At 40.1% G+C, this 19,756-nt stretch overlaps 1 protein-coding gene across 14 annotated transcripts in view; it reads left to right on the top strand.

Annotated features, from left to right (window-relative positions):
• Positions 1 to 19,756, top strand: part of VSIG4 (V-set and immunoglobulin domain containing 4) — an 85,788-nt gene that overhangs the window by 26,234 nt on the left and 39,798 nt on the right. For 7 of the 14 annotated variants that reach the window (XM_012106594.4, XM_042241642.1, XM_042241646.2 and 4 more), the window contains exons 4-7: positions 1,078 to 1,140; positions 1,774 to 1,851; positions 10,213 to 10,317; positions 13,049 to 13,070. In XM_012106594.4, coding sequence (XP_011961984.2) covers positions 1,078 to 1,140; positions 1,774 to 1,851; positions 10,213 to 10,317; positions 13,049 to 13,070 — 268 coding nt within the window. Of the gene's footprint in view, positions 1 to 1,077; positions 1,141 to 1,773; positions 1,852 to 10,212; positions 10,318 to 13,048; positions 13,071 to 13,409; positions 14,134 to 14,283; positions 17,929 to 19,756 lie in introns of those variants that run through there. The other 7 variants (XM_012106598.4, XM_004022038.5, XM_012106592.4 and 4 more) reach the window with 5 other exon arrangements.

Here is a 19,756-nt window from a genome sequence, read left to right as displayed (position 1 = left end):
TCTGAGCCAATTCTATGTAGTCTCTTATATTCTTTGTCATGGATTGCCACTGAAGTCTCTGATCAATTTAGTGGTCAACTATTGACTGGACAGATATTTCTTTAAATACTTAGAATCAATAAAACTCCAAGGGTTCTGTTGCCTGTTTAACTGTTTTCAATGCTTACCCAGGAAGTTTATAACTGTGCTGTAGCCTTCATTTCCTGCTAATGCAGAGCCTCAAGACTAGTCAGAGATAAGAACATATGACATTCTCATGTCTTTCCTGAGCATGCACACAATCCTATGCATGTCTTGGCTTTCCAGATTTCATGAATGTGTCAGAGATTTTCAAAGTCTCTGAACATTTAATTACTTTGTTGTTGTTGTTATTTTTTTTTCTTTTAAGCTTCTTTGCAAGTCTCTTGCTTATCTAAATTGTTGTCTAATGCTCCAGGCGTCTGTCTGACAAATACATCCCTTCCCCGGCAAGAGTTTTAGCACTGGATAATCAATGAAGACAAGCCTTTTGAATCAGGTCTTTCAGGGAACTTCCACAGAAGTCAAATAATGACAATTTGGGGGGGGGGGGTTAAATCTGTTCTCTTCAGTCTAGCACCTTGAACAAGGCTTATTTTCAAGGCTACTACTGGCTTGGGACAGGGTAATAGAGCTGGGGTAAATTAAAATGCAACAATACTTGCTGTGCTTAACAAGATTGGAGTGTTTTTCTTCCATAAATGCTACCTGGGTTGATTCAAATCTTTGGCTATTTTTCCAAAATCTTAAAGAAAAAAAGTTATGAAAAATTTTTGTCAGTCATTTTACTGCTTTTGTGAAGAAGTAAGTGTTTGGAGGTTATTACTCTATTATCTTTACTAACTCACCACAACCACCTTCTTTGTAATACTTCTAAGACCCTCTCAAGACAATAAGTAGCTAAATATCAACCGAGAGTTAGTTAAAACAAAATATGTTCCCCATCCAGATTAATTAAGTATCTGACTGGCCATTACTTATTTCCCATTTTTTCCTAAAACATTCAACTGTTCACTCAGGGGTGCCAGGGCCCTTGAGTGGACTCCCTTTTCCTTGCAGATTCCTCAAAGCCACTTGAGACCAGGACTAAGTCACTTCCAACCATGCAAACCCCCTTGGAAGGTGAGTTTTACTGGGATTTTGTGGGAATAGGGAAGGTCTGAAATGGTGTCATGGAAGCCAAGGGAGGAGACTCAATGCCATTAGACAGGTAATAAGAAGTCACTGGGTTCTTCAAAAGGAACATAGTAATAAAGACATGGAAATTAAAAGGCCTAAGGGTCATGAAGAAGTGAATCATCTATATATATATATATATCTGTAAAAATGTCTGAGGCAAAAAGAAGGAGAGAATTTGAATAATCCTAAAGGAAAACTGGAAAAAGAAAACTGACTTCTGCTCTGCTCCTAGTCTGAATTGCTATGGGACTTCAGGTATATTTTCTCTCCTCTATGGGCCTTCTTCCTACCAACAGTAAAAAAAAAAAAAAAAAAAAAAAAGCTATCACATTATTGTATTGAATTGGCCAAAAAGTTCAATCAAGTTTTTCTGTAAGATACTATGGAAAAACTCAAATGAACTTTTTGGCTAACCCAATAATAGTGGTCAATGACATGGCCAAAATGGAAATCTTAGCACAGATACCCATAGAAGAACTGCAATCTTGAAAGTTCCATCTTGAAAGTTTCACCTTCCATCTTGAAAGTTCCTATCTGGAATAGAGGCTTCTGACGCTAATAATCCTGTTTTTATAGCAATATCCACAGTGAATACATCCTGGGGCAGAATAACTGAAGTGGATGGTGATATTGGAAAGACAAGTGCTGGACCAGGTAAGGGAAATGTTAACACTTCTGTTCTTCCTTTTTGGCTCTTAACTTTGCAACAAAAACTTTCCACTATACACACTATTCTATGTCATTCTACTCTGTAAACTGTTACCTCCTATGTACCAGGCTATGATCAAAAGTCCTAGAGACAGATAAGATGGATAGAATGGAGAAAGGAGAGGGAAAGATACAGATATGGTGATGTTCAAAGTCAGAATGGGTTTAAGGATAGTGATATATGTGTTCTTAGTTCTTTTTTTAAATTTTTTATTTTTACTTTATTTTAGTTTACAATACTATATTGGTTTTGCCATACATTGACATGAATCCACCACAGGTGTACCTGCAATCCCAAACATGAAACCCCTCCCACCTCCCTCCCCACAACGTCCCTCTGGGTCATCCCCGTGCACCAGCCCCAAGCATGCTGTATCCTGCATTGGACATAGACTGGTGATTCGATTGTTACATGACAGCATACATGTTTCAATACCATTCTCCCAAATCATCCCACCCTCTCCCTCTCCCTCTGAGTCCAAAAGCCCGCTATACACATCTGTGTCTTTTTTGCTGTCTTGCATACAGGGTCATCATTGCCATCTTTCTAAATTCCATATATATGTGTTAGTATACTGTATTGGTGTTTTTCTTTCTGGCTTGCTTCACTCTGTATAATCGGCTCCAGTTTCATCCATCTCATCAGAACTGATTCAAATGTATTCTTTTTAACTGCTGAGTAATACTCCTTTGTGTATATGTACCACAGTTTTCTTATCCATTCATCTGCTGATGGACATCTAGGTTGTTTCCATGTCCTGGCTATTATAAACAGTGCTGCAATGAACATTGGGGTACATGTGTCTCTTTCCATTCTGGTTTCCTTGGTGTGTATGCCCAGCAGGGGGATTGCTGGGTCATATGGCAGTTCTATTTGCAATTTTTTAAGGAATCGCCACACTGTTTTCCATAGCGGTTGTACTAGTTTGCATTCCCACCAACAGTGTAAGAGGGTTCCCTTTTCTCCACACCCTCTCCAGCATTTATTGCTTGTGGATTTTTGGATTGCAGACATTCTGACTGGTGTGAAGTGGTACCTCATTGTGGTCTTGATTTGCATTTCTCTAATAATGAGTCATGTTGAGCATCTTTTCATGTGTTTGTTAGCCATCCATATGTCTTCTTGGGAGAAATGTCTATTTAGTTCTATGGCCCATTTTTTGATTGGGTCGTTTATTTTTCTGGATTTGAGTTGCCTAAAGTTGCTTGTATATTTTTGAGATTAGTTGTTTGTCACTTGTTCCATTTGCTTTTATTTTCTCCCATTCAGAAGGCTGTCTTTTCACCTTGCTTGTAGTTTCCTTTGTTGTGCAGAAGCTTTGGATTTTAATTAGATCCCATTTGTTTATTTTTGCTCTTATTTCCAGAATTCTGGGAGGTGGATCACAGAGGATCCTGCTGTGATTTATGTCGGAGAGTGTTTTGCCTATGTTCTCCTCTAGGAGTTTTATAATTTCTGGTCTTACATTTAGACCTTTAATCCATTTCGAGTTTATTTTCATGTGCGGTGTTAGAAAGTGATCTAGTTTCATTCTTTTACAAGTGGTTGACCAGTTTTCCCAGCACCACTTGTTAAAGAGATTGTCTTTACTCCATTGTATATTCTTGCCTCCTTTGTCAAAGATAAGGTGTCCATATGTGTGTGGATTTATCTCTGGGCTTTCTATTTTGTTCCATTGATCTATATGTCTGTGTCTGTGCCAGTACCATACTGTCTTGATGACTGTGGCTTTGTAGTAGAGCCTGAAGTCAGGCAAGTTGATTCCTCCTGTTCCATTCTTCTCTCTCAAGATTGCTTTGGCTATTCGAGGTTTTTTGTATTTCCATACAAATCTTGAAATTATTTGTTCTAGTTCTGTGAAAAATATGGCTGGTAGCTTGATAGGGATTGCATTGAATTTGTAAGTTGCCTTGGGTAGTATACTCATTTTCACTATATTGATTCTTCCTATCCATGAACAAGGTATATTTCTCCATCTATTAGTGTCCTCTTTGATTTCTTTCACCAGTGTTTTATAGTTTTCTATATATAGGTCTTTAGTTTCTTTAGGTAGATATATTCCTAAGTATTTTATTCTTTTTCTTGCAATGGTGAATGGAATTGTTTTCTTAATTTCTTTTTCTACTTTCTCATTATTAGTGTATAGGAATGCAAGTGATTTCTGTGTGTTGATTTTATATCCTGCAATTTTACTATATTTATTGATTACCTCTGATAATTTTCTTGTGGAGTCTTTAGGGTTTTCTATGTAGAGGTTCATGTCATCTGCAAACAGTGAGAGTTTTACTTCTTCTTTTCCAATTTGGATTCCTTTTCTTTCTTTTTCTGCTCTGATTGCTGTGGCCAAAGCCTCCAGAACTATGCTGAATAGTAGCAGTGAAAGTGGGCACCCTTGTCTTGTTCCTGACTTTAGGGGAAATGCTTTCAATTTTTCACCATTGAGGATAAAGTTTGCTGTGGGTCTGTCATATATAGCTTTTATTATGTTGAGGTATGTTCCTTCTATTCCTGCTTTCCGGAGAGTTTTTATCATAAATGGATGTTGAATTTTGTCAAAGGCCTTCTCTGCATCTATTGAGATAATCATATGGCTTTTATTTTTTAATTTGTTAATGTGGTGAATTACATTCATTGATTTGCGGATATTGAAGAATCCTTGCATCCCTGGGATAAAGCCCACTTGGTCATGGTGTATGATAGTTTTAATGTGTTGTTGGATTCTGATTGCTAGGATTTTATTGAGGATTTTTGCATCTATGTTCATCAGTGATATTGGCCTGTAGTTTTCTTTTTTTGTATTATCTTTGTCAGGTTTTGTATTAGGGTGATGGTGGCCTCATAGAATGAGTTTGGAAGTTTACCTTCTTCTGCAATTTTCTGGAAGAGTTTCAGTAGAATAGGTGTTACCTCTTCTCAAAATTTTTGGTAGAAATCAGCTGTGAAGCCTTCTGGACCTGGGCTTTTGTTTGCTGGAAGACTTCTGATTACAGTTTCAATTTCTGTGCTTGTGATGGGTCTGTTAAGATTTTCTATTTCTTCCTGGTTCAGTTTTGGAATATTGTACTTTTCTAAGAATTTGTCCATTTCTTCCACGTCCATCTTATTGGCATATAATTGCTGATAGTAGTCTCTTATGATCCTTTGTATTTCTGTGTTGTCTGTTGTGATCTCTCCATTTTCATTTCTACTTTTATTGATTTGATTTTTCTCTATTTGCTTCTTGATGAGTCTGGCTAATGGTTTGTCAATTTTATTTATCCTTTCAAAGAACCAGCTTTTGGCTTTGTTGATTTTTGCTATGGTCTCTTTTGTTTCTTTTGCATTTATTTCTGCCCTAATTTTTAAGATTTCTTTCCTTCTACTAACTCTGGGGTTCTCCAATTCTTCCCTTTTCTAGTTGTTTTAGGTGTAGAGTTAGGTTATTTATTTGACTTTTTTCTTGTTTCTTGCAGTATGCCTGTAGTGCTATGAACTTTCCTCTTAGCACTGCTTTTATAGTGTCCCACAGGTTTTGGGTTGTTGTGTTTTCATTTTCATTGTTTCTATGCATATTTTGATTTCTTTTTTGATTTCTTCTCAGATTTGTTGGTTATTCAGAAGTGTGTTGTTCAGCCTCCATATGTTGGAATTTTTAATAATTTTTCTTCTGTAATTGAGATCTAATCTTAATGCATTATGGTTAGAAAAGATGGTTGAAATGATTTTAATTTTTTTTTTAATTTATCAAGGTTAGATTTATGGTGCAGGATGTGATCTATCCTGGAGAAGGTTCCATGAGCACTTGAGAAAAAGGTGAAATTCATTGTTTTGGGGTGAAATGTCTTATAGATATCAATTAGGTCTAACTGGTCTAATGTATCATTTAAAGTTTGCGTTTCTTTCTTAATTTTCTGTTTAGTTGATCTCTCCATACATGTGAGTGGGGTATTAAAGTCTCCTGCTATTATTGTGTTATTGTTGATTTCCCCTTTCATACTTGTTAGCATTTGTCTTACATATTGCGGTGCTCCTATATTGGGTGTATATATATTTATAATTGTTATATCTTCTTTTTAGATTGATCCTTTGATCATTATGTAGTGGCCTTCTTTATCTCTTTTCACAGCCTTCGTTTTAAAGTCTATTTTATCAGATATGAGTATTGCCACTCCTGCTTTCTTTTCGTCTCTATTTGCGTGGAATATCTTTTCCAGCCCTTCACTTTCAGTCTGTATGCGTCCCTTGTTTTGAGGTGGGTCTCTTGTAAGCAGCATATAGAGGGGTCTTGTTTTTGTATCCATTCGGCCAATCATTGTCTTTTGGTTGGGGCATTCAACCCATTTATGTTTAAGGTAATTATTGATAAGTATGATCCCGTTACCATTTACTTTATTGTTTTGGGTTCGGGTTAATACACCCTTTTTGTGTTTCCTGCCTAGAGAATATCTTTTAGAATTTGTTGGAGAGCTGGTTTGGTGGTACTGAATTCTCTCAGCTTTTGTTTGTCTGTAAAGCTTTTGATTTATCCTTCGTATTTGAATGAGATCCTTGCTGGGTACAGTCATCTGGGCTGTAGGTTATTGTCTTTCATCACTTTAAGTATGTCTTGCCATTCCTTCCTGGCCTGAAGAGTTTCTATTGAAAGATCAGCTGTTATCCTTATGGGAATCCCCTTGTGTGTTATTTGTTGTTTTTCCCTTGCTGCTTTTAATATTTGTTCTTTGTGTTTGATCTTTGTTAATTTGATGAATATGTGTCTTGGGGTGTTTCGCCTTGGGTTTATCCTATTTGGAACTCTCTGTGTTTCTTGGACTTGGGTGATTATTTCCTTCCACATTTTAGGGAAGTTTTCAACTATTATCTCCTCAAGGATTTTCTCATGGTCTTTCTTTTTGTCTTCTTCTTCTGGGACTCCTATAAACCGAATGTTGGAGTGTTTCATATTGTCCTGGAGGTCCCTGAGATTGTCCTCATTTCTTTTAATTCGTTTTTTTTCTTTTTTCCTCTCTGATTCATTTATTTCTACCATTCTGTCTTCTATTTCACTAATCCTATCTTCTGCCTCCATTATTCTACTATTTGTTGAGTCCAGAGTGTTTCTGATCTCATTTATTGCATTATTCATTATGTATTGACTCTTTTTTATTTCTTCTAGGTCCCTGTTAAACCTTTCTTGCATCTTCTCAATCCTTGTCTCTAGGCTATGTATCTGTGATTCCATTTTGATTTCAAGATTTTGGATCATTTTCAGTATCAATATTTGAAATTCTTTCTCAGGTAGATTCCCTATGTCTTCCTCTTTTGTTTGGTTTGGTGGGCATTTCTCCTGTTCCTTAACCTGCTGAGTATTCCTCTGTCTCTTCATCTTGGTTATATTGCTGCGTTTGGGGTGGTCTTTTAATATTCTGGTAATTTGTGGAGTTCTCTTTATTATGGAGCTTCCTCACTGTGGGTGGGGTTGTATCAGTGGCTTGTCAAGGTTTCCTGGTTAGGGAGGCTTGTGTTGGAGTTCTGGTGGGTGGAGCTGGGTTTCTTCTCTCTGGAGTACAGTGGAGTGACCAGTAATGGGTTATGAGACGTCAAAGGTTTTGGAGTAGCTTTGAGCTGCCTGTATATTGAAGCTCAGGGCTGTGTTCCTGTGTTGCTGGAGAATTTGCATGGTGTGTCTTGCTCTGGATCTTGTTGGCTCTTGGGTGGAGCTTGGTTTCAGTGTAGGTATGGAGGCGTTTGATGAGCTCCTATTGCTTAATGTTCCCTGAATTCAGGAGTTCTTTGATGTTCTCAGGCTTTGAACTTAAGCCTCCTGCTTCTGGTTTCAGTTTTATTTTTACAGTAGCCTCTGGATTTCTCCATCTATACAGCACTGATGATAAAACACCTAGGTTAAAGATGAAAAGTTTCTCCACATTGAGGGACTCCCAGAGAGGTTCACTGTTTTCAAAGACAATGATCTGCTTTTCTGGTTGCCTGATGTCCTCTGCCAGCACTCAGAAGTTGTTTTGTGGAGTTTGCTCAGCGTTGAAATGTTCTTTTGAGGAATTTATGAGGGTGAAAGTGGTCTTCCCATCCTATTCCTCCACCATCTTAGGACCACCCTCCATGTTCTTAGTTCTCTGTTGGCATAATAATGTACTTCCTAAATGTTCTGTGTAAGAATTGGAGTGGGACTATGACTTCAGCCAGCTCTCCCAGGGAGACAGGCATTGGACCAGGTAAGGGTAGTGGCAAGGCTTCATTACTTGAGTTATTCTTCAGAGGTCACCAAGCAGCTTGTAGCTGATTTCTGATTCCTTCAAAGTTTCAAGAATCCCTAAGTCAAAGTCTCAGAGATGCAAACCCCAAAGATAAGTTCTTTGGGTTTTCACCTGGAGCTAATAGCTGGTATGCAGTGGTTTGACTACATTGATTATTAAAACAATGAAATACTTCTATTTTATATCATTTTATTTCATCAACAATACCAGTTGATGCTAGATGTTTCCCTTAACCACTGTTTCCCATTATCACCTTGGCTGCCTTGGCCCATCCCTCAGAACTCTCTAGACCACCCCCATGGTCCTGCAACAAAAGTATTGATGCCTGGAGACCTCTAAGACTCCAGGTCTACAGTAGGTATCTGTTTCAATTGATAGGTACATAAAAGTTTGATGACTATCACTCCTGGTCTTATCCTCTGGTTGTGTGTCATTGATGGTGGACTTCTTAATGCCTCTGTACTTCTGCCCTCCTGGTTGCAGAGTTTCTTGGTTGTCTCAGGTCACAGCTTAAACTTGTTTTGTGTTCCATTTTTGTGTTGTCACTTTTGGCTTGAAGACTTCCATAGTCCCATGTCTCTCCTATGGCAATATCCATAGAAGAATGGGGGCAAGAAGATACTTCTTAAGACAGTTGATTTGAGAAGATGAGAAAATAACTTTTGGAGGAATGGATACTCTAAGATTTGGAGTTTATGCCCTACATCCTCTATTAATTATTTTACAACTTGACTTTCTCCAATGAGGAACCTTCCCTTGATCTGTATCATTTTATACCTTGGGTTCTCTCAACTCCAATCAGAGCTCTAAGGACCACAAATACCAGCTTTCTAAGATATAATATTTTGGGATCTAGAGAAAACAAAGTCAGTTGCAGCAGTAAATCCTAAGAACACTGAGATTCCTTTCCCTCTCCATCCATATCCCCTGACCTCATTCCCTAGATTCAGAATATTATAGCTACAAGTGCATTAGACATCATCCAATCTTTTCATTGAACTTATGGGGAAACTAAGGTATTAGTCAGAAATCTGATTAAAGTCACTGTATTTATTCTTCTATGACTTCTATGTATTTAGCCTTCTAGGACTCCTGAAAAAGTACCCCATACTTAGCATCTTAAAATAACACAAATGTATTATCCTATACTTCTGGACATCAGAAGTCTGACACACTGGGCTAAAATTTTGGGCTATGTTATTTTTGGAGACTGTGGACAATCAGTTTCTTTGTCTTCCTTTCAGTTCCTAGAGGTTACCTTCTTTCTTTGGCTTCTGGTTACCTTCCACCATTTTCAAAACTAGCAATGTAGCATCTTCTAATATCTCACTATCATTCCCTCTTCTGTTTCCTTCTTCCACTTTTGGGAGACCCTTGAGATTCCATTGAGCCCACTCAGATATTTCAAGATAATCTCCCCACTTCAAAGTCAATGAATTAACAACCTTAAATATATCTGCAATCTTAATTCTTCCCTACAGTGTAAACTAACATACTGGGGATATGAATATGAACATCTTTGGAGGACCTTTATTCTGCCTACCACAGTCATGCAGCAAATCAATAACAGATCCAGGAACAGAAACCTAATCCAGGGGTTTCCTTCATGATTTAGATAGGTAACCCAGGAGATTCAGTGGAAATATGTTTTGAGGATTAAGAAACCTGAATGCTTGGACAGAGTGTTTGAATAAAAGAATCATTATGACTAGAAGTAATTGATCATAATCTCAATACACTAGTATTTCTGTGAAGCTAGGAAACACTTTCTCCTAAGAAAATGTGAAAAACCTCTTGTCTTGGCCCCATGGAAAGCATGGAGTACTAGTTCAAATGCCCAGGCCAATCAGCCATCAATGAGTGGATCTGAAATAGCTTGCATATACATTGAGTCTCTAGCTTCTCTCAAGTCTTTCTCATGGATCCAGGGTTTTGTTTGTCTCTCTGGCTAGCTAAATAAGTTAGGAGAAGATGGAAAAGAAAGAACTGTGAACTAGTCTGGACTGATCCTTGGAGTCTCTGTTTCTGGACTGTTTTCAACCAGATACCACTTGGTCTTGTTTTGCCTCCTAGGTAAAGGCCTGTCTATCTTCGCCATAATTCTCATCATCTCCTTGTGCTGTATAGTGTTTATCACCATGACTTATATCATGGTCTGCCAGAAGACATCCCAACAGGGTGAGTGATGAATATGAATGGGTGGCTTTTGCTTATTTGTTCATTCAGCAGCACAGTTGAGCATAAACTCTGTATCAAGCACTATGTTAGGCACTTCAAAGAGTCCCCAGCCTATCCTGAAAGTGAGGATAGGGAATTCATGGAGACAGACATGCAATAAAAGTACAACATATGAAATTTAATTCACAAATTTTTTTACTCAACCTGGCACAGCATCTATATAATGGATTTTTAATGAGGATGCAAGAGAAGGAGAAGTAACAATTACTTGCCTCAAGTTATTTACAGTTCAATTAATGTAATCAAGGTAGAGTCATGGAGTTTATCAATAACAATACATAGCTATAAAGGTTATGAACTCAAAGCTTGGAGAAGACAATCAGTGCTAAAGGGATCCAAAGGATAGGCTAATCAGTTAGGGGTAGAATAATTATCAAGGGCTTTCAGGAGGAGGCAGGACTTAGACCATACATTGGGGGATGAAAGCCATTGAAAGGGGACAATATTCTACAAATACAAGAAATTACATGAATAAAGGGGTGAAATTGTAAAAGATAAATGTGAGAGGAGGCATCAATAGAGAAAATTCATGTAGCCAAGCAATAGGGAAATACTAAGGAAAAGATAAGTTCATTCCTGATTCTAGAAAGTCTTGAATGACAGGTTAAGGAATTTGGAATTTCTTGTCTAAGTCTTGCATTAAAAATCACTTAAAAAATTTAAGCCAGGCAGTGACATGATTGCAGTGTAGTTGTCAGAGTCATTTAACATCTGTTTGCCAACAGAAGAAAAGGAGACTCTTAATGTTTACTTCTAAGTAAGCCTAACTACACCTCAATTCCTTTTGCACTAGTCATTACTAGCATTTATGTGTCTCTTCCTTTGAAGCAGCTCCTACTCCCTAATAGTCTGATTTCTACCACAGGTCTCTCCAACCCCAAAAGAGGAGGAAGCCTTGAGTTTCTCCTTGTCCTGGGTTTGAAGTAAAAACTCTTGTCTTGGCCAATTACCATGGCTATGATCCATGAGGCTAAACTTGGAAGTGGAGATATCTTAAGTTGCCACAAATCCTAGGAGTACTAAAACTAAAACATTCATCATAGTCTCAATAAGACTGAGTACAAACTGTAACCATATTAGAATATTTCTCTTTCAAAAACAGTCCAGTGTTCCCCATGACTCAGAGGACAGAGGTCAAAATGTAGCATACCATTGAAGGCCCTCTATAATGTGGCTCTGGCCTATCTTGTCAACCCCCACCATTCTCTTGGACCTAATTTCATTCCCAGTCACTGGAGTCAAACAGGAAAATATGTGACACACCTCATGTCTTTATACTTTTTCCTCCCTGGAATGCCTTTCCAGAATTCCTGCATTCTATCTCTCTATAAGGGAGATAGCCTCAGGCATCTTCTCAATTTAACATGTAGCTTCTGAGTACCTACTATGTACCATGCACTAGGCATATAAAAATGAAAAATATCATACAGTATGAAAGCTGCAGGGCCAATCAGGGAGGTAAGACATGGAAATGTAAGTCTTTATCACAAAACAAAAACCTGCAGCATTCTGTTTTTGCTTTGTTGTGGTTTAATGTTTACATTCCCAGTTGCATCTCTGAAAGATTATAAGCACCTAGAGGGCAGTACTAAGAGACATTCATCTTTGTACCAGACTATAGAGCTTCCCTGGTGGCTCAGAAGTTAAAGTGTCTGCCTGCAATTCAGGAGACCCAGGTTCGATCCCTGGGTCGGGAAGATCCCCTGGAGAAGGAAATGGCAACCCACTTCAGGATTCTTGCCTGGAGTATCTCATGGACAGAGAAGCCTGGTAGGCTACAGTCCATGGGGTTGCAAAGAGTCGGACACGACTGAGCAACTTCACTTACTTACTTATAGAACTTCTAAACCTATGTAGAATGGAGAAGGCAATGGCATCCCACTCCAGTACTCTTGCCTGGAAAATCCCATGGACGGAGGAGCCTGGCAGGCTGCAGTCCATGGGGTCGCGAAGAGTCGGTCACGACTGAACGACTTCACTTTCACTTTTCACGTATTGGAGAAGGAAATGGCAACCCACTCCAGTGTTCTTGCCTGGAGAACCCTAGGGACGGGGGAGCCTGGTGGGCTGCCGTCTATGGGGTCGCACAGAGTTGGACACGACTGAAGCGACTTAGCAGCAGTAGCAGCAGCAGAATGTAGATATTTCTCCTCCATAGACACTAGGGGGCAATGGTGACTTATTCCAAGATCTTCCCTGGATGCAAGATGGGGAGAAATGCACTTGAGAATGACTCAAGCTAGTCTCAGGCATCCGACTGATAATTCAGACCCTTTTGTCTGGGCTCTGAATGGCTGCCAAGTTTTTCATAAGGACTCCCTGAAGGATAGTTGGCAAGACTCCTGGGTGGAGAGTGGATCCAGTCCCAGTGTCCCTCCCCTCATCACACCAAGCTCTAGCCCAATGTCCAGAGTCAGATTGTGCCAAAGAAGACAGATCAATGTGCTTCCTATTCCTTTTCCGGATAAATCTGCATCTGTTGAAAAACAGGTAAATCTGTATTTCAAACCACCTTCCTAACAGCTCCTAATGATTGGAAGGCTGAGACATATTGAGATCCCCTTTCTGTCTCCTCTTCCCTTTTCTTTTCACAAGAACTTGCGTTTGGCCCTTACCCATTCCATATGGAGACTTCTGACCTGATTCTTCTTTTTTTTTTTTTTTTTCCTAGATCATGTCTATGAAGTGGCCAGGTAAGATAGCTTCTCATCATCTATCTTCTGACCTGTTCCTTGTCCTCAAGTTTGTTGATTATTGGCATAGAGGCAAGTGGGTTTGGTACAGGCCCAATATTAAGCCCAGAGGCCTTCAAGGTCAGGGCACAACTTTCTTCCCTCTCAGAAGCACCACCTATGGTACTGTCCTAACCCAGTGAATACACAAAATAATCCAAGTCCACTATCCCTCTGTTCCAAGAATCCTTGGGTGGCAGATGCTTGATGGTCAGTTGTCAATAACTGGGGCAGAAAAGTGGGAAACCAAGGTACCAGATTCAAGTTTCTTCTCATGGGTGGTGGGCTCTTGAACCACAGGTTTCATGCCAGGGAGGCCAGTGACTCTGGTGAAACAATGAGGGTGGCCCTCTTCACAAGTGGCTGCTCCAATGAAGAGCCAGATTCCCAGACTCTGGGCAATGACTACTCTGACGAGCCTTGCCTGGGCCAGGAGTACCAGATCATCACCCAGATCAACAGTGACTATGCTCGTCTGCTGTATACAGATCCCCTGGACTATGAGCTTCTAGCGACCAAGGGCAAGAATGTCTGCTAAAAATGTCTTACTGGGCCATTCTACATGGCCCCTTTCCCTGCTGTTTCTTCCTGGTTAGTCCAACATGTCTTCCTTGCCAACAATGGGGTTGCTAAGAGTAACTGGTTTTGCCTAAGAAGTTTCCATATGTACCTCAAGCAAGCCTGCCTCTGGGTCATGCCCTAGACCCTTCTAGTATTCCTGCCTACAGCTTCCATTGCTTTTCTCCAAACATCAGAAGAACGTGCCCATAGCACTAGGACTTGGTCACTATACCTCCAGATGCCATTCAACTTTGGCCTCTTACCACTGAACGGCCAGAGGGAGGCTCAGCTCCACCAGCTCAGAGGATGAGTTGGGTTCAGGTCACTTCCCTTTCTCTAGTGCCAGATAGCTTTGAATCAAGATTATCATGAAACAGAGCAGGGTTCAGATCTGCTCCTGTCCTAAGAGCCTAGTGCTCTGGTATTCTTTTGATGCTCAATAAATATCTAAGCATAATAACAACACTGGTCATTTTGGTCCTCTCTCAAGTATCTACCAAGAGTGATTAAAGTGAGATTAGTTGAGATGGTTGAGGTCCTGGGAGTATGCATAGAACCTTTTCTTTTTTGGTTTTTCTTCCCTCACACCCATGCTATCTTTACTTCATTTCAGCAGTGAGCTCACTGAAACACAATAAATCTTTGGTAAAAGAGTACTCAACTGCCTTCTGCTGCTGCTGCTGCTGCTGCTGCTGCTGCTGCTGCTGCTGCTAAGTCGCTTCCGTCGTGTCCAACTCTTTGCGACCCCATAGACGGCAGCACACCAGGCTCCCCCATCCCTGGGATTCTCCAGGCAAGAACACTGGAGTGAGTTGCCATTTCCTTCTCCAATGCATGAAAGTGAAATGTGAAAGGGAAGTCGCTCACTCATGTCTGACTCTTCGCGACCCCATGGACTGCAGCCTGCCAGGCTCCTCCATCCATGGGATTTTCCAGGCAAGAGTACAGGAGTGGGGTGCCATTTCCTTCTCCCAACTGCCTTCTATTCTCCTCTTAATTATCCTGCCAGCTCCACCTGGGTGACTCTTCCCAGGTTAACTGGAAACCATAAAAAAAGGAGTCTTTCTTTTGTCTTAGGGACTGTGGGTGCACAGATAAAGAGCTCTCCTTTCCAAACTATGGATGCATCACCCTCAGGGATTTTTACTTCCTAGATTTCTGAAATCTTTGGAAAAGTTATAATTTTCATAGATCATCTTTATCTCCTGATCCCTTCTTACAATGTGGGGTGAAGATCACAGCATGGAAGTCTTTCTTCTCAAGCAGGAATAAACACTAGGTCCTGGGGATGGAAGTGCCTGAGCATGTGTATGTGTGTGTGTGTGTTTGTTTATCTTTCTGAATATGTGCACACACAATGTACTTTTTAAATCATTCTCCTCAGTGAAGACCTGTTCTGGGCAAGTTCAACTTTTCTCAGGGAATTCATGTCAAATCGACTTCTTAACCCTCTATGGAAGCTGACATGCACCACTTTTGATTACAATGCAACCCAAGGTCATTTCAGATTTAACTAACAGCTGCCCCCCATAAACAGATTACAAAAGTCAAAATTATACACAAAAGTGAACAAGGAGCCCTTTGTTTTACATGAATGAAAGTAATGAATCAAAGAACACTTCCATCCCCCAGGCCTGTATGCCTTTTGTTGTTGCTACATAAATTGTTCCAGAGTAGAAAAAATTGAAAGCAAACATCTAAATCATTTTAATGATCCCAGTTAACATGGATGCCAATTTGATTAAATGTCACACAAAAGATAAAATTACAGACCCGGATCATATATATATTACAGCAGGAAACTTTCAGAGATCGTCTCTGTCCAAAACCTGATAAATTTTTACATATAAAATAAGTCAGTAAGAAAGCCTTAGGTATAGACCTAGTCCAAATATACAGTATAGACTAAATAAAGATGATGTGATAACATTGGATCTGTCTTAGGCAACTAGCTGGTTGGGAAAAAGACAAGATCTCCAGAAGAGAGGAAACATATAAAGCTCCTCTAAGGTAGTTTCTCAAATTTTGTTCCATGAAATACAAGACCCAGGAAATGGCCCACAGAAAAAAATTCCATAATCAAATAGGCATGGGGAATGTTTCACTCCATAGCTCTTTCTTAGAGACTTCCAAAGCAATATTTCAATATTAAAGTCTCTGAAAAATCCTGCAATAAAGTATCTATATAACCTTTTGCTACCAAGTGATTACAAAACTTACTTTCTCTCTGGGTCTACTTTTCTGCCCTGATCCTCTGACTTTTGACCCTATTTCTCAGGGATAAAACCCTCCATGTTCGCAGTAACCTCACACACCCTATAGCATTGTAGTTACCAAAATTTAATTGCTTTTTCACAAAGTTCCTGGGTAGCATTTGACCCAAAGCCCCAAAGCTAAGGGACTAGTGGAAAGTATTTCAATCAATAAGCATTTTTAAAGTATTTTGTGTAACTAGAGTACTGTGCTGAGGTTGGGGTAGGGATGGAATGGGGAGAGAGCAATCACGGAAAGAGTACTGTTCTCTAGGAGTTCACAATCTAGTGGGGAATTAAAAAATACCTCCCTTAGAAGTTCACTAACAATTCAAAAGGTATCATTGGGCAGTAAGAAATAAATGGGTACATACAAGCACCCAGGCAAGGAGTGTGTTGAAGAACGAAGCAGGAAAGAATATAAGTTAACTTTCAAAAGTCTTTGGAGATGCTGGACTTTGGCTGGCTCAGGAAGTATGGCAAAGAACTGGATGAGACGAGAGAAATAAAGAAGGTATTCCCAAGAGGAGAAAGAGCATAAGGAAAAGGAGAGAGATAAGTAAGGTCAAAGTGTTTAGAAGTCAAGATTAAGTGTCAAGAAATTGGGTGCCTAAGTCCTCATGTCCTTGCTAGGTGACTCTGGGAAGGGAGTGTGAAGGAAGAAAGTATGAATCAAAGAACATTTACATACCTTGAAAGTGCCCAAATGCCTTTTCAAGACTACTGTGTCCCCCTAGGGCTCCCACTGTGTGTAGCAGAGCTGCTTCATCTTTCCCCCACACCTTCACATATAATGGTTTATTTCCCTCAAAGTCACCAAAAATAACTTCTGAGAACTTAGTTGGTATTTGCTGAGTGTTCTTGTATCCAACTGTCTCTCTTCTGTTGTATCTCAAGTGTCCCAGCCTGGAGCTGCTAGGCATATGCCGCACTTGGGGTATTTGACAAACTGACACTACTACATGGAGTGTCCAACTCAGCTTGTCAAATACACAGAGCATGGCACTGCAGAAGGCTGGGCCAGGGGCTTCAGTAGGGAGGCGAGATCTTCCTGGAAGATGTGACCTTGGAGGGAAAGAGAGAGAAAGGAGTCACACCCTGAGCACCAGGGAAACTGCAGAGGCTGTAGGGACTAGGTGAATCACCAGAATAAGGAAAATGAGCAAAATAGGCAATAAGGCTTTTAACCAGTAGAAGGATCTTTATGGTATATGTGGTAGGCTCAGTTGATAATGCAGGTGAAGTCCCAGTGCCCAGTTGAGGGTTTCTCAGGCCTGAGTCCTATAGCTATGGCATTTCTAGGGGTCCTTAGTAACAGTGAGGTTCTCTGTGCAGGAAAGGACTAGGTCCCAGAGTTAAAGTCCATGTCTCACCTTCCTATGGTTCTCACAGTATTCTCAGTGTTCTCACATTTCGCACAGTGTTCTATGCTATGTGTGCTATGTGTGCTACTCAGTGTGTTATGTTCTCACAGTGTTATGGCTATGAACAAAGGCTTTTAGGATAAGTGTGAGCATGAATTCTGGCTCTTCCATTAAGTAGTTGAGAAATCTTGGATAAATCATTCCATTTCTCTGAACTCTAGTTTTCCACATCCACAAAATGGGTGTAAGTATTGTTGGCAGTGGACTTGGCAGTCAGGTACTGGGATCATTCAATGCAGTCATATGAAAAATAAAGAAGCTACCAGGAGCATGATCATGCATGCTTGGAACTTCTGAGGGAATTCGTTAGCAATGCCCAAATCCTGTTGTTAAAAGTTCCGGGTGGTCTGTGTCAAATTCTTCCCCTCCCCAGGTGTGATAGTTGATCTATGAGAAAGTAACTGGTTTATATTAAATACTGGCATAAAAATCGCAAACATTCCCAGGAATATAAAAATGCCCCATGAGGCGAGAAGGTCTTATCACAGATAAGAAAAGGCAGAGGGACTTCTCTGTCAATGAAACAGCAGAGTGTATTTTTGTAAATAAATAAATAAATAAACTTTAACTCTTTCAGTTGAATATATGTTGGTAAGGGGATGATGTGTGTGCATGCGTGCTATGTTGCTTCAGTTGAGTCTGACTCTTTGCAACCTTGTGGACTGTAACCCACCAGGCTCCTCTGTCCATGGGATTCTCCAGGCAAGAATAGTGGAGCGGGTTGCCATACCCTCCTCCAGGGGATCATGCCACCCCATGGATCGAACCCACATTTCATGTCTCCTGCATTGGCAGGCAGGTTCTTTACCACTAGCACCACCAAGAAGTCTCAAAGGGGTGACATGTTCCTCCAATTTGATATCTGAAGGTAACTTCAAACTTAAAGCTCTAAACAGTATTTTCCACCTTCTACCTCTCTACCTATCCAATCATTTCCCTCTCTACCTACCCAATCCATTCCAAGCGACCCAGAAGTGTGGCTTTTTCAGCCAAAGCAACAATCATGATCACCAGATATGCCATAGTGGAAAGAATCAGACAAACTTTGATTCTAATGCTGCTGTGGGCACCAATTAGCCAACCTTGGCTTTGGGAAAGTTTTCCCTTAGGTTTCAGTTGTCCTTTGATCTTCAGTTATCTCCCCTGGAAATGGTAACAAGAAAACTTACCTGGAAAAATTGTTGTAAAAGTGTCTGATGACCTTTCCAGAGCCTTTTGTATGGGAGCTCACGGACAGCTTAGCTCAGTCCCTGGAGAAACCAGCCAAGGAAGCTGATTAATAGAGTTTGAGTTCAGGGTGGCTGGAGAGAGAGAACTGTACTGATGCCTTTCTTCGATTATCATCCTTATTGACTAGTAGTCAACAAGGATAAACTGGAGATGCCCACAGCCTTCTGAACACATTTTCTGACTTCATCAAAAAGGAAGAGAGATATGAAGAGGTTAAAGATTCTTTTTTAGTACATAAAACTTAAGAGCCTTATAGACCATTTTGTCCCAGTATTAATGGAAAGAGTCAGCAGTTGAGCTGAAACTATATTGGTTTTATTTCCACTTTTGATGTTCTAGTCCATGCCTCTCTCGTAGAGTATAATGAAAGCAAGTTTAGCTGAGAAAAGCTGGCCAAACCCATAGAAAGAAGAGGTGGATATCTATATGGAGTGGTATTGAGGGACACTGAAAACTTTTCTCTTGGTCTGTTACACTACATAAAATATCATCTGTTCTCTGCCTACCCTGGGAGGTCTAACACACCAAGTAGTAAGATTTGCCCTGCAACTGACCCAGTTGGGCCTCCTCACACTGGGAGCAGTATGAATTTTTTTTTTCAGGCATAGTTAAACCCCCTGCTCATCCTCACTGAAAGATATTTACTCAGCATCATTTCCATATCCCTTCTCAACAGAGGGCTGACAACCTTCAAAATAAGAAATATAAAAACTAAAAGAGTCTCTGGACACAATTCATCTAATCCTCCCCCTCCTATTTTTTTGCAGAAGAGGCCAAAAATATGTGTCCTAGAATAGAGAAAGGACTTGTTCAAAGATACATAATAGGTAAACAGCAAAACCAAAACTGCTATTTAAATATCCTGACTTCTGGTTACAGAGAACTTTCCACTCCCATTTGACTGTCTTCTAAACTGTCTGTTATTACCATTTTAGATTTCAGGACATAAGGGGACCAATGGGACCCTTCTTTTCCCCCACCCTTGATCCAGGATTCATGACAAGTGTCCAAAGAGAATGAGATGAGTAGATCCAAGCCACCTTTAGTAGCCATGGACACTGTCCCAGTTTGGGAACCCAAACAGAGAAGGCAAGTGGATACTATACCTGTTACTGAATTGGTGCCTTCATCTTGTAGAAGGCATAGGTTCCCTGGTGATGAGCCATCCTGCAGAAGTCAG

This window comes from Ovis aries, chromosome X (assembly GCF_016772045.2).
Source record: "Ovis aries strain OAR_USU_Benz2616 breed Rambouillet chromosome X, ARS-UI_Ramb_v3.0, whole genome shotgun sequence".
In the NCBI taxonomy this organism is placed as follows: domain Eukaryota; kingdom Metazoa; phylum Chordata; class Mammalia; order Artiodactyla; family Bovidae; genus Ovis; species Ovis aries.
The sequence above is the reverse complement of the archived record's forward strand: the minus strand, read 5'-3'. Positions and strand labels throughout refer to the sequence as shown.